Source organism: Bison bison, unplaced genomic scaffold, assembly GCF_000754665.1.
Source record: "Bison bison bison isolate TAMUID 2011002044 unplaced genomic scaffold, Bison_UMD1.0 scf7180017864177, whole genome shotgun sequence".
Taxonomy (NCBI): domain Eukaryota; kingdom Metazoa; phylum Chordata; class Mammalia; order Artiodactyla; family Bovidae; genus Bison; species Bison bison.
This window is the reverse complement of record NW_011494749.1, coordinates 1,603,676-1,617,106: the sequence shown is the minus strand read 5'-3', so window position 1 is coordinate 1,617,106 and position 13,431 is coordinate 1,603,676. Positions and strand designations below refer to the sequence as shown.

The window sequence follows — 13,431 nt, the reverse complement described above, 5'->3', positions numbered from 1 at the left end:
GGACCTTTAGATTCAACCTTAAATGGAATCAAGAATCTTTCTTTTCCATCTTATCACCTCCCTGGACAGTCTAGGTATGTAGTCCTACTGCAGAAAGTAAGTTCTTGTTTATTTTATGGTTATATATTCTGTATGGTAAAAAGAGTCCTGCTGTGACTGATGTTGGAACAGTGGCTTTTTAGTGTCTTTCTGCAGTCGTGCCCCATGGTGACGGTCATTCTGGGCCCCAGTCCTACCCCTGCATCGTGGCTCCTTTTGTTCTTCCCTTGTATCACAGGACCTTGTCTCTTTGGAATTTCTAGAAAGTGCCACCATGTAGTGTTCCCTGTTTAGGGTAATTTATCCCATTTCCTTCTGAATGGGTACTGTTGTGAGGGCATTGATTCTCTGCTCTGAACAGGAGGCACAGACAAGAGCGCCTAGTGAATCCCTGGGGTTATGTTGCTCGAGACCTTCAACCTTGTTAAGGAAAAGACACTTGTCTCAGTTTCAGAGGAAACGTAGCCGTTGCACTTTTCTCGAGACCCATTTGCCTCTGCTTCCCTGTCCTAGTACAGAGAGGAAGGCTGATTACCTGTGCCTTACCTGCATTATCTCATCTGATGCAGTTGACAGAAGGTTCCAGGTCAGAGGTCTTGACTGTTTTGCATACCATGGTATCTCTGCTGCCTGGCATAGTGCCTGGAACTTAGCAGGTGATCAATTAATGTTAGTTGAATAAATGAAAGTGATTGAGAAAAATGAGACCTGGAGGGGTGAATTAAATTTTCCAAAGTGACCAAAGTTGCATAAATGGGCTGGGGTTCCTATTTAGGTGTGACTAATTTCAGAGTCTGCTCTTTTACCCACTGTTATAAATGAAGTTGTGGCTCTCAAATGTGCTGTATTAGCAAAGTAGGGACGACATAAGTTATTGTAAGAGCTCATTTAATATGAGAAATCAACATGATAGATGTTGAAGGACAGAATGGGTGAATAGGGAACACTGTTGGACAGTGGGGTGGGGAGAGGAAACAGCCACCATCACGAGAGCTGGGGGACAAGTGGAGAAGTTGGGGTCATCACAGCTAGAGGCCCAAGGAGCTGGGACCCAGACCCTTGAGGAAAGAGCACTGCCCTGCTGGTGCTGGCATCTCTCAGCAAGTGCAATGAGGCTGCTCCCGGGAGTGTGAAGTGAAACTGGGACCTGAAACACACTGCTCCCGACAGGAACAAGGAGAAGCGAGTCTCTTGCCCAGCCTTGCAGGTGCCCTCTAGACCCACACCCCCCCACCCCCGCACTGGTGTAACAGGGATCTGAATGGCACAGGAGCATTTGCAGTCCCAACTCAACCCAGCATCACAAAGCTGAGTTCAAGTAGATGGATGTGTAGCTGCGAGGCAAGAGGGTAACAGAAGTACATACTTTAGAAAATGTCCCCATTTTTGTATTCTCAGTGGACCTTTTCCTTGGGATAATGGGTCTATTTCTTACTTCTTTAGGATATAAGACAGGGACTAACCTGAGTTTCCAAGATGAACTCAAAGTACTAGATAAAAATCTTAGGCTAATAGTGAATTTTCATGGGAGAGTTAATACCATTATACACTGGAATTGATAGGCACAAATTCATGGAAGAGTCTTACCGTGTGTGATTCAATAATACCATCAATTAGCACTGCTATGTAATTATCAGCATGTCAGACAGATGAGCACACCAGACAGGGTGCTGGTGGACAGAACCAGTCCAGCTGGAAGCAAAACCTGATTGTACTGAGACATCCAGCCAGGTCTCTCAGCCCTGGGGCTTCCTGTCTGCTTCTTCCTTCTGCTTTTTGCTCCCTTTGCTCAGCCTCCACCTTCAGTAGGAGGTTCTTCATGGTGGGAAGAGTCTCTGAATTCCTGCTGGTAGACAGTTTTTTCAGTTCAGTCGCTCAGTCGTGTCCAACTTTTTGCAACCCCATGGACTGCAGCACACCAGGCTTCCCTGTCCATCACCAACTCCAAAAGCTTGCTCAAACTCATGACACTTTTTTACCTGACATTAAAAAAAAAAAAAAAGAGTGGGCAGCTTCTTCTTATCTTCTGAAAGTCACTGTCTTTCACCTGGCCTTGGCCTGTTAAAGGCCCTGGTGTGACTAGGGCCTGGGAGTCAGCACTCTGCATCTTCTTAACCCATGGTACCCAGCCACCCACAGACCTCTGTGATTGTCCTAATGGAACTTAGATTCTAAGGGTAAAAACAAAACCTGCACACATAAAAAGCCTCACATTTTGGAGTCAGTACAGACCTACCCAGATCCATATCAATGTCGCTTTATATTAGTCTTTGTTGTCAGGCTGTAGTTCCAGTGGTGGCCACATGCCATCAGGGTGCTTTCCAAATCCTGCCCCCTTTTCTGACTTAGAGATGACAGTCTTCTTGCCAGCAAGCCAAACGCCTACCACATTTGGCTGACTCGGGTAACTCCAGTGTCTGTAAGAACAGAAGGCCCTAAGACCAGTGGGGATAGAAGAGGCATTACTTTCCATGTCTGGGAGCCCCAAAGGGAGGGCAGCAGGGGAAATGGGATTTGTCTCTGCCACGGAAAAAAGAACATCTGACTGTTTGGAGTGAGATGGGATGAATTGCTAACTTCTCTGATAATTTCCTGTGTGGCTTTGGGTAAATCATTTGGTTTCCATAACTATTTTTTTCTTCTCTTCTGTAAAATATAGATTTCATTTGCCTTAACTAATTGTTATAATGATTAAAAAATTTCACCTACTTTATACCACTTCGTCTTCCAAACACTTTATGAGGTAGATGTTATAACCCTCATTTTAATAATAAAAAAACCCAAGTTCAAAGAGGTAAAGGGATTTGCCCAAAGTCACCCTGCTAGCAATTAGCAGAAATGAGATTTTAAACTCCAAATCTAAGATTGTTTCCACTGGGTGAATAAGGATCCCTGATCTGTGTGTTGAGTACACCATGTACCTGGGAGATGTTTCTGGTTTTTTTTGTGTGTATCAAAGCTGGGTTTGTATTTGTAAACACAGAGAGGAACATAGAGGGCATTTTTCTTTGCTCAGACTGAACTATAAGCACAGCCGTCAGCTCCAGCTCTTGCCTCTGCACAGCTCCTCTGCCTGTATGCTGCTCCCTCCTTTTTCTGGAACTTAGGGGATAGAAGCTATGTTAGTGTCAGAGAGAGGGGAGAAAAAAGAAATAGAGAAAAACCCACAATCACCTAAAGGTGAGATGTGTTTCAATTATATTTCTGGTATCGACTCTGACACATAGTGAGTGTTCATTAAGTGTTACCCTGGAGTAGGAAATAGTAACCCACGCCAGTATCTTGCCTGGGAAATCACCTGGACAGGGGAGCCTGGTGGGTTACAGACCATGGGGTGGCAAAAGAGTTGGGCACGACTGAGCACGCACACATAACATTATTAAGATTTCATCTCCTCCTCTAAAGAAGGGCCATTATTGTTTTATTTTGAAAACTGTTAAGTTACCAAAGTTTTTATAGTCATATGTGAATTGTATATGAATAATGTCAATGCTTTCCTTATAACTGCGTTCATTTCTTACCTAAAGGTATGATTCTCAAAACAATGACTCTTGGATATTTGCTTAAAGGTAAATGGATATGTTCCAGTGTATATTTGCACATAGACAGGGCCAGTATTTATAAAGAAAAACTGCCCTTGTTTAAGTTATTTAGAAAAGTATTAAAGATAAAATTAAGTTTATAAAGAGGGCTCATCTAGCTTCCTGTAGGTTCCTGTGATTAGAGACCCTACAGCAAAGGGGGTAGAACAGCGTCATCCTGAGACAGTGAAATCTTTTTCACAGTGAAGGCTGAGTCAGGAAAGACTCCAAAAGGACTGTACAGGTATTTCCTGACCCCCTAAAGAGATGCCCCAGGACCGCTCCCTACCTAGTGTCAGATGTTTGTGTTTCGGTATATCAGCGGAGCTTCCATCGCACCGCACAGGCACAAGGGGCTTCCTCCTGCGTCTCCATCTGTATCACTTGGGGAGCTTTGAGAACAGCTTCAGCTGTGTAGTCATGCAGACCAAGGGAGCATCAGCTAGAGGTGCTCTTAACCATCTTCTGAGACGGCGTGGCTTTTGTCCCAGGGGTACTGCAGAAACAGGACTCAGTGTGTCAGGAAAACCAAAGCAGCAGGCTCAGAAGAGAGGTGAGTTTTCAATGGAACAGAGTCAGGGCATGTGAGCCAAGGAAATTGATGAATTGTATAATAAACTTCTTTTTTAATCTGCTCTCTTCCGGCTTATTTCCCCTGAGGTTTGTGAGTATACTGCAGATGGTTATCTTTCTTATGTGTTTGCTGCGTTGACTAATAGCATTTCTCAATGTCTTTATACAAGGAAGGGGGTATCTGATGGGGATGCCTCTAAGTCTAATACTATGATCTGGTATGTGAAGACTTGTCCTTTGGATCACTTATTTCTGAAATTAGTGATTCAAGAGTTCCAACTGTTTGCTTCCCACCCTGGGAAATGGGTGGAGGTGAGGCCATTGTACCAGTGAGAGAGCTCTGGGAATGCATCTGCTGTCTTTACAAATCCCAATAAAAATAGACTGCCAGGAGCAGCTGATGGCACTCCTAGGCATGCTTAGGCCCGGGCTGCCTTCTGTCAAACATTTTTATGTCATTTCAAAAGACTATGATTTTTTTTCGAATCTTCTACAATATTTTTTTTATGGAAGAACATTGAGTGCTCCTGGACTCACCTCTGGTCTCCTGTTCTCAAGCTATAATGTTAAAACCTGATTAAATATATTAAAGTACCTTCAAGTTTCTTTTTTTCTTCAGTTTTTATAATGGATTATTATGGTCCCAGAGTTTATTGAATGTGAAGCAGGTATAGAAGATTATCTAATGTATCTGGAGAGTTTCAGGACAGTTAAAGCTTTATCTGAGGGTAGCGGATGTTCTCTCACGTAGGAGTAGGGTTTCTGAAGGAAGACTGGCCCAAGTACCTTAGGTGTGAGTAATCAGTACCTTGGTGTTTTGGCGTATTCTGGAAGGATGGCAAACTGGCCTCCTCAGGGTCCATTGCTGGGTTTAGTAGTAAATATCACAGTATTCCCAGAGAATACTCTTCTGTCCTGCCCCTGAGGAAAATGCTAGTGTGTGAGCCTATAAGTGGTCTAGGTTTAAGATCCTCTCAGCAATATGGAGGGCTTCCCTCGTAGCTCCGTCAGTAAAGAATCTGCCTGCAATGCAGGAGACCCTGGTTCGATTCCTGGGTTGGCAAGATCCCCTGGAGAAGGAAATGGCAACCCACTGTAGTATTCTTGCCTGGAGAATCTCATGGACAGAGGAGCTTGGCAGGCTACAGCCCATGGGGTCACAAGAGTCAGACACGACTTAACAACTACACCAGCAATATGGAGATTTTAGAAGAGAGACCCAAGTCCTTGGTAGTTACTCAGAGGCCGACGGCCGTGAGAACCAGCTCTGGCTCCCTCAGGAAGTCTGTTTACCTTCAGGGGTCATGCAAGGAAACCTTTGTAACCAGCCTATCCCTGTGAGCGCCCATCCTCAGTGACGTAGAGGGGGAACCTCTGAGAAAGGAAGTAAACCCCTGACTGAAAAACTGAGTCCCTATTTTGAGGGGGTAATGGTAGATGCTTGGGAAAGGAGAGGGAAGAAGTCAGCAGAGGGAGGGAGCTTCGTCCCTGAGAAGCGAATCTTCCTCAGAAAAGAGTGGACTCATTCACCTGAAGAGCAGTCCACGGCTCCTCGATGCTGGCTTTAAGAAAGCCAGCGGGACGTCAGCATTAGATCTTGATGCCCCAGGAAAGTGAAGCCCAACAGCCGATTTAGGCATCCCCTGCCCAGTCTCTTCAGATCCCAGTGAAGAAGTGAGGAGAAATCTTCTGAATCTGCACAGCTCCCAGGGCAATGACTCCAGAAGATGAGTCACAGCCTCCTTGCCTGGGAGCCTCCCACTGGGTTCTTGTTAAGCTCCCCAGCCTTGCTCCTTATTTTCGTTCAGTGTTTCTTGTTTTCCCTTCCAGATGACTGAGCACTCTTTAAGCTCAGAAAACATCTGAGTTATAATGTATAGCATTTTCCTCCCTCAACCAAATACTTATTTTTATCCGCAACTATTTACATATACATGAATACGAAAAGTCATTAATGTAAAACTGAGGAACAGGCTTGGAGGCAGCTTTGTTAGGTGAGCTCCCTAAGAAGATGTGTGCAAAGACCCTTCCCACGATGGTCCGATTGCAGCTTCACTGAGTGCCTACAGGAGCTCTTTGGGGCCAGTTGTTGACCAAGGACATGAGTGAGTCCTGGGGAAACAGGGCGGTTACATTTAAGGTATCTGGGACCAGACAGCAGAAAAAAGGATCAAGATACTGGAGACTGGACCTCCTACATTGCTTTCTAATTTTCTTCTTGTTTTCCTCCAGTTTTCTTCCCCTGTGTCTGTTTACTTTCTGCAGAGTACTGCTTTACCCTACTTTATATTCCAACCAGGCTTGTCTAATTTCTCCCTAAAAGTTGCCAATTTTTACTTCATGTAATTTTGAAATTGTTATTGGATATATATGTTGTTGGACTTTTTTATGTCTTTTTGACCTTTTTAATCAGTAGGAAATGATCCTTTTTACTTCTGTTAATATTCCTCTATTTTGTCTGATATTAAAACGAATGTACCAGTTTTCTTTTTCTCGTTTTTAGTTTTTTAAATGAATTAAAAAACTGAAACTAGAAAATTTTTCTAGTTTTAGTAAACTCAGAATATAATGATTCTTATCGCATCTCTAAAGTCAGCACAGGTTGTTCTAGCACATATTTTAAATACCCTATAAAGCTATTTTCCATTATCATTTAATTTAAAAACAGCTTTACTGAGGCATGATTGACATTCAGTAAGTTATACATATTTAAAATATTCAACTTGATAAGTTTAACATACACACACACACACACCAGGAGCCATCATCATAATCAAGATAATAAACTTGCCTGTCACCCTCAAAAATTTTCTTGCACTCCTTTATAATTGGCCCTCTTGTCCTCCCTATCACTCCCACATCATCCCAGGCAGCTGCTGATCTGCTTTTTAGCACCATAGATTAGGTTACATTTTCTAGAATTTTATTAAATGGAGTCATGCAATATTTACTCTTTATTTGTCAGTTTGAATAATGTTTGGAGATCTACAAGTTCACTGATTATTTTTTCAGCAGTACTGAGTCTTCTGTTAATCCATCCAATGAATTATTCATTTCATATTTTGTATTTTTCAGTTTTAGAATTCCCATTTAGGTCTTTGATATTTCAACTAAAATATACCATATTGTCCCCCACACATCCATCTTTTCCAATGTATTTTAAAAACATACTTATAGTAAATATTTTAAGTCCATATCTGCTAATTCTAACATCTGAATCATCCATTAATCATCTTCTACTGACTGTTTTTTTCTTTTGATTATGAGTATTTTCCCGTTTCCCAGGTCTAACGGTTTTTAATGAATTCTGGTCAGTGTGGATGACAAGTTGTGGAGACTCAGGATTCTGTTATTTTCCTCAATGGAGTTTTTTTTTTTTTTTTCCTGTAGAGTATTAAGGTATGTTCTAACAAGCAATTAAATTTGACGCTATGCTAAGTCACTTCAGTCGTGTCCGACTCTGTGTGACCCCATAGACGGTAGCCTACCAGGCTCCCCCGTCCCTGGGATTCTCCAGGCAAGAACACTGGAGTGGGTTGCCATTTCCTTCTCCAATGCATGAAAGTGAAAAGTGAAAGTGAAGTCACCTAGTCGTGTCTGACTCTTCGCGACCCCATGGACTGCAGCCCACCAGGCTCCTCCATCCATGGGATTTTCCAGGCAAGAGTACTGGAGTGGGGTGCCATTGGGGTTCTTTACCACTAGCGCCACCTGGCTTTATTAGGGCTTGTCTATTTCAGTTATGCTCCTAGTTCCATGAGATTTCAGTGGAAAGACCAAGTTGTTTGCCCCGTCCTTCTAGCTTGGTAGAATTTGAATTCTGAACTCTGTCTTCCCAGCACTGGACAGCTGCTGAGGTGGTTGCTTAGCCTTTTTTAACGTTTCAGCTGATGTTCTCCGGTGGGCTCCTGGGAGTCTCATTTTGTGTGTGAGCAGTTCCGAAATCGGCCAGTGATTTGAGAGGAGTGTGTATGTTCATCTGGGGACTCCCCCTTACCTGTGTCCTTCCTTTTAGAATCTCTTCCCTCAATTTCCAGCTGTACTGGCAGCCTTGAACTCCGATCTGTCCCTGATTCCTCAGCTCAGTCAGACTGCAGCTTTCTGCTGGAACCATATCCCTCTGTATGGCATGGAACTGCTCACAGGGGTACTGTTAACAGTGAATCTCCCCTAGTCTTGCCTTTTTTCAAGTCATCTCTCTTCCAATTTATGCTTGATTTTGGTTGCTCTCCACTATCTTCAAACACTTGTTTTTATATTTTATATAGAATTTATCACTGTTTTTGGCTGGAGGGTTAACCCAAGATAAATTAGCCCACCATTATAGGAAGCAGAAGAGTTGAGCTTTTCAACTGTGGTGCTGGAGATGACTTTTGAGAGTCTCTTAGACAGCAAGGAGATCAAACCAGTCAATCCTGAAGGAAATCAACCTTGAATATTCTTTGGAAGGACTGATGCTGAAGCTGAAGCTCCACTACTTTGGCTCACACTACTTTGATGTGAAGAACTGACTCATTGGGAAAGACCCTGATGCTGGGAAAGATTGAGGGCAGGAGGAGAAGGGGACCACAGAGGATGAGATGGTTGGATGGCATCACTGATTCAATGGACATGAATTTGAGCAAGCTCCGGGAGATGGTGAAGGACAGGGAAGCCTGGCGTGCTGTAGTTCAAGGGGTCGCAAAGTGTTGGACACAATTGAATGACTGAACAACAATAGGAAGCAGAACTCTTCAGTCCTTCTCCAGGCTCCCTGCCAACTCTGTTGGTTCTCTCAATTTATTTTGAAATAATATACTGTTTGTGTCTTGTGGACACTGTATCTTTCCTTACCTGTCTGAGGATATTAATGATAGTGGTTTCTGTTTCTTGAGTTTTCTCCATGAATAATCTGTTTCTTCCAATTTGCATTTTTCTCTATTTTGGTCTCTAACGTTTGTGTTAGAGGTTTCTTCCTGGTGACCTTTGGTTGTGTAATAGTGTTTAAGAGTAGGAAACTAAAGTCAGATGAAAGCTCTGTACTTCAACCTTCAGTGCACCTCGCAGAAAGGACATCAGACCAGGCTGTTTGTTGAGTGGCCCGAGGGTCAGTATCCTCAGGTCTTTTCTGTGGGCTGGGCAGATTTCCCAGAGAAGATGCTTTGCATCTATCTTAGTCCATTCAGGCTCCTGTAACAAAATACTACAGATGCGTACTGTAAACAACAGAAATGTGTTACAGTTCTAAAGGCAGGGAAGTCCATGAGCAGGGTGCCAGCATAATTGGCTTCTGATGAAGGGCCTGTTCTGGGTTGCAGACTGCTGTCTTCTTGCTGTGTCATCACATGATGAAAGGAACTAGGGAGCATGTGGGGTCTCTTTTATAAGAACATTAATCCCACTCATGAGCTTCCTAGGAGGTGTTAGTGGCACAGAATTCATCTGCCAATGCAGGAGACACAGAGGGTTTATCCCTGGGTCGGGAAGATCCCCTTGAGTAGGAAATGGCACCCTATTACAGCATTTTTTTTTTTTTTTTTTTAAGTCTTTATTGAATTTGTTACAATATTGTTTCTGTTTGTTTTTTGGCTGCAAGGCATGTGGGATCTTGGCTCCCTAACCAGGGATCGAACCTGCACCCCCTGCACTGGAAGGCAAAGTCTTAACCACTGGACCGCCAGGAAAGTCCCCCGTTACAGTATTCTTGCCTGGAAAGCTCCATGAGCAGAGGAGCCTGGCGGGCTACAGTCCATGGGGTTGCAAAGAGTCGGACACGACTGAGCACAGACCGCAGTCCCATTCGTAAGGGTTATACCCTCATGACCTAAGCACTTCCCAAAGGTTCGGAATTCTGATGCCGTCATATTGGGCTTTAGGACTTCAACATATGAATTTTGTGGGGACACAAACATTCAGACCACAGCATAGTCTCTTTTTCAGAGGATAACGTTTTGGCTACCTGCTTTCTGGGAGCTCAAGGGGAAGAAGGCTAGAGGTCTTACCATTCAGTGGATATACGCTCACGTGAGTCCTCAGTTTCAGGACTGGCAGCCCCGCTTGGCGCCTTATGAACCCTAGGCCTGCAACCCCCTATTTGGTCCTCTTTAGAGAATAACTATCCAGACTTGTGGGAGGTGGGCAGCTGCCGAGAGGTGTGGAGTCAGGAGCACTTCTAGGAGTCCAGCAACCTCAGCCTTCAACTGATCTCTGCTGCAGTCTCCCCTCCCCCACCCCCCTCGAGGTGTCTGGTATCCATTCCTGAGCTGTTTTGTGCATACTGGGCTCGCAGCTTTTCACACTGCCAGCTTCAGGTTTGGCTTTCTTGAATGCATGGGCTGTTATCACTTGTTTATCTGTTTTCCAGACTCCAGAATTCTGATGGTGGTTTCTCCTCTGGGTTTCAGAAGGGGAAGAAATTAACTCAGATACTGGTAGCTGAAAACCTTAAAAAAAAAAAAAAAAAATTGTTTATATCGCAGCAGCTGGTTACAGTAAAGAACCTCCAAGTCCAGGGACTTTAAATACTTTGTGTGTGTGTTTGTGTGTGTGTTAATTGCTCAGTTGTGTCTAACTCTTTACGACTCTCTGGACTGTAGTCCACTAGGTTCCTCTGTCCATGGAATTTACCAGGCAAGAATACTGGAGTGGTTGCCATTCCCTTCTCCAGCAGATCTTCCCAACCCAGGGATCGAACCCGGGTCTCCTGCTTTGCAGGTAGATGCTTTACCATTTGAGTCACCAGGGAAGCCCTTTAAGTACTTATGAATAGTCAAAGCAAAAGGGAAAATTTTGTAAAAAAATAATAAGTGCTTATAAATCAGAGTTAGTATAGACAGAAGTAGCAAATGTAGATTGATGCATATGATAATTTACTTATAAGTGTAAACCAAAATGATCTGGGCTACATCATCTAGGAAGGAGACCTGAGAATGGGCATAGATCTCTTTCTGGGGCCCTGTGTATCTGGGACCCTTCACATGGCTCTGGTTCCCTGCTTTGGGAAATGCAGTGGGGCTGAGGAAGCTTTGAGCAGGGAAACATTTTGGTATTACAAGCGCAGGTGGTAAGCACTGGGATGCTTCAGCCCAGAATGCAAGAGGTGACATATCTCAGATTAAAACCATGGCCAGTATGGAGAAAGCAGGTGTGAACCTGGATGCCAGATCCTGAGCTGGTGGGATGAGAGGGTTGCTCTCAAACGTGGAGCAGGTAAGTTTAGCTCAAATAGAAGAAAGCACAATTTACCATGGTAGGCCAGAAACTTTGGAAACTATTTACAAGTGACTCTTCTGGCAAATGGCTTAATTCCATAGGTGGGTGGATAAATGAATGGCAGAGTGGTCCCCCTCACCTCTCCCCACACACACAAAAGGAGAGAGGCTTCTGAGAAATACTGGAGATACTGACACACACATAACCCGTAATTTAGACACTGAAGAGAGCTGTGTGCTCTCACTGGGATGGATGGAGAATGGGGCAGCTTAGAATAGCAGGAAAAACTCTACCTGAATTAAGAAGATCTGAGTTCAAATCCTGACTCCTCAACTTACTCACCATGCAGCCTTGAGCAAGCTCCTAACCTTGCTTACCCTCACAAGGTTCTGGTGAAAGCTTCTTCCATAACCTAGGGAACAAAGCAGGTTAGCCCAGTCCTGAACTGAACTGGCTGGGTTTTGATTGGACACATACTTGCTGAGCCCTCTCCAATACCAGGCTGTGTGCATATATCTCCCCATTCTAGAAAGGCTCATGAAGTGAAGGCGCAGCTCTGCTCTATCCTGCAGCCCTTCCTCAGGATGGCGGGAGGCTGTGAAGGTGAGCGTCCCTGTCCCCTAACCGCATGTCCCCTCCCGGTTGCAGAGCGTGTGACCAGAGAGAGTATCCAGGCCCTGCCTTGGCCCGAGCCCCTGATCCCGTCTCAGCAGGCACCCCCCAGTTCCCTCCTAGCCGCTTAGCTAGTAAACAAGCAAAAGTTTGCACAAGCCACTGTGTGACACCAGATGGTGACAATGTAGTTGGCCGGCACTGCTTCTCTTTCCCTTGTTTCTCTTGAGAATCTCTAGATGCGCAGCTCTGGAACAGGACAGTTGAAGGTTTGAGGGGGAAGGAGGGACATTGTGACACTGGGTGTTTGGGGTCACTCCCCTCCTATGGAAAAATATGTCCCTAGCTTCCGAGTGCCTACATCGTATGATTGATTATGGTTACCTGAGATCAGAGCATGCCTCCTGTAGGCCCGTTGCGTTCCCCATTCCCTAGCGTCCCGTCAGAGAGGTTCCACGACGTTGCTCCGGTATGCGTGTCAGCACTTGCCTGCCTGGCTGGTGACCACTGCACCTGCCCTTCCCAACTCCAGCTTTCAAGATACCTCAGTGTCACTCAGATTTTCGTGGCCTCAGTTGAACTTTCCTTTGGTCCACTCTTCAACAACATTGAATCAGTGCCCAGCCTCCTTTCCTTGAAGGCTGTGATGATGGTGGTGGGAGGTCTGATCCGTCCTTCCTCTCCCCTTGCCTCTGCCATCAGCACCTGTCTAACTTCGACCCTGTTTCTTTCCTTTTCCAGAACTCACATGCTGCGTGTCAGACTGAGCTACTGCTGTTTAATCCTATAATCCAAGACTTGCTACACTGTCCCGCTGATGTCCATAGCCATGCCTGGGAAGGAGGCAGCCCCATTCCCAGCGTATCCCGGGGGAGACCTCCGCCTGCACCCCACAGAGCCTGGACCAGGCCGGGGAAGAGACTGCAGGAGCACGCGTCCCCGCAGCTGCGTCTCCTCTTGTGAATCAGTGTCCCCTTGCTTTCCTCCAGAGACCTCGCTGCCCCAGAACGGGACCTGCCTGGGGAATTGAGGGGCTGGGGGAGCTTCTCCGAGACCTCCTTCTCCAGCACCCTGAACCCCGGGCAGCGCGGCTCCGGGGCAGTGGGGCTGCTGCAGGCTCAGAGCCGCTACAGCCCTGCATGTGCCAGCTTCGCTCTGTCGCCGGCTGTGTCAGTGTGGACTTGAGGGATACGGCATGTTTCTAAGTGGATTTTTCTTAAGAAATGTGCCAATGCTGATGTAGTTCAGGATGTTCCCCCCATCCCAGCTGTCACTGTCCCTCGGCTTTTTCTCAGTAGGCTTCATTCCCCGTTTTTTTAGTGGGGAATTTTGTCCTTCACCCCCTGCATCCTGTATTTGTCCCCCTGCCTTCATCCCTCCCAGGTACAGAATTACCTGTGGTTCTGACAAAAGATAAGCAAATTGTCTTTGGGAA

General features: G+C 45.2%; 1 protein-coding gene across 3 annotated transcripts in view; it reads left to right on the top strand.

Moving 5' to 3' along the window:
• Positions 1-13,431, top strand: part of MTA3 (metastasis associated 1 family, member 3) — a 211,343-nt gene extending 197,912 nt beyond the window's left edge. For 2 of the 3 annotated variants that reach the window (XM_010842311.1, XM_010842310.1), the window contains exon 17: positions 12,738-13,431. In XM_010842311.1, coding sequence (XP_010840613.1) covers positions 12,738-12,763 — 26 coding nt within the window. In that variant the 3' untranslated portion in view covers positions 12,764-13,431. Of the gene's footprint in view, positions 1-11,913; positions 11,988-12,737 lie in introns of all 3 variants that reach the window. The other variant, XR_825501.1, reaches the window with a different exon arrangement.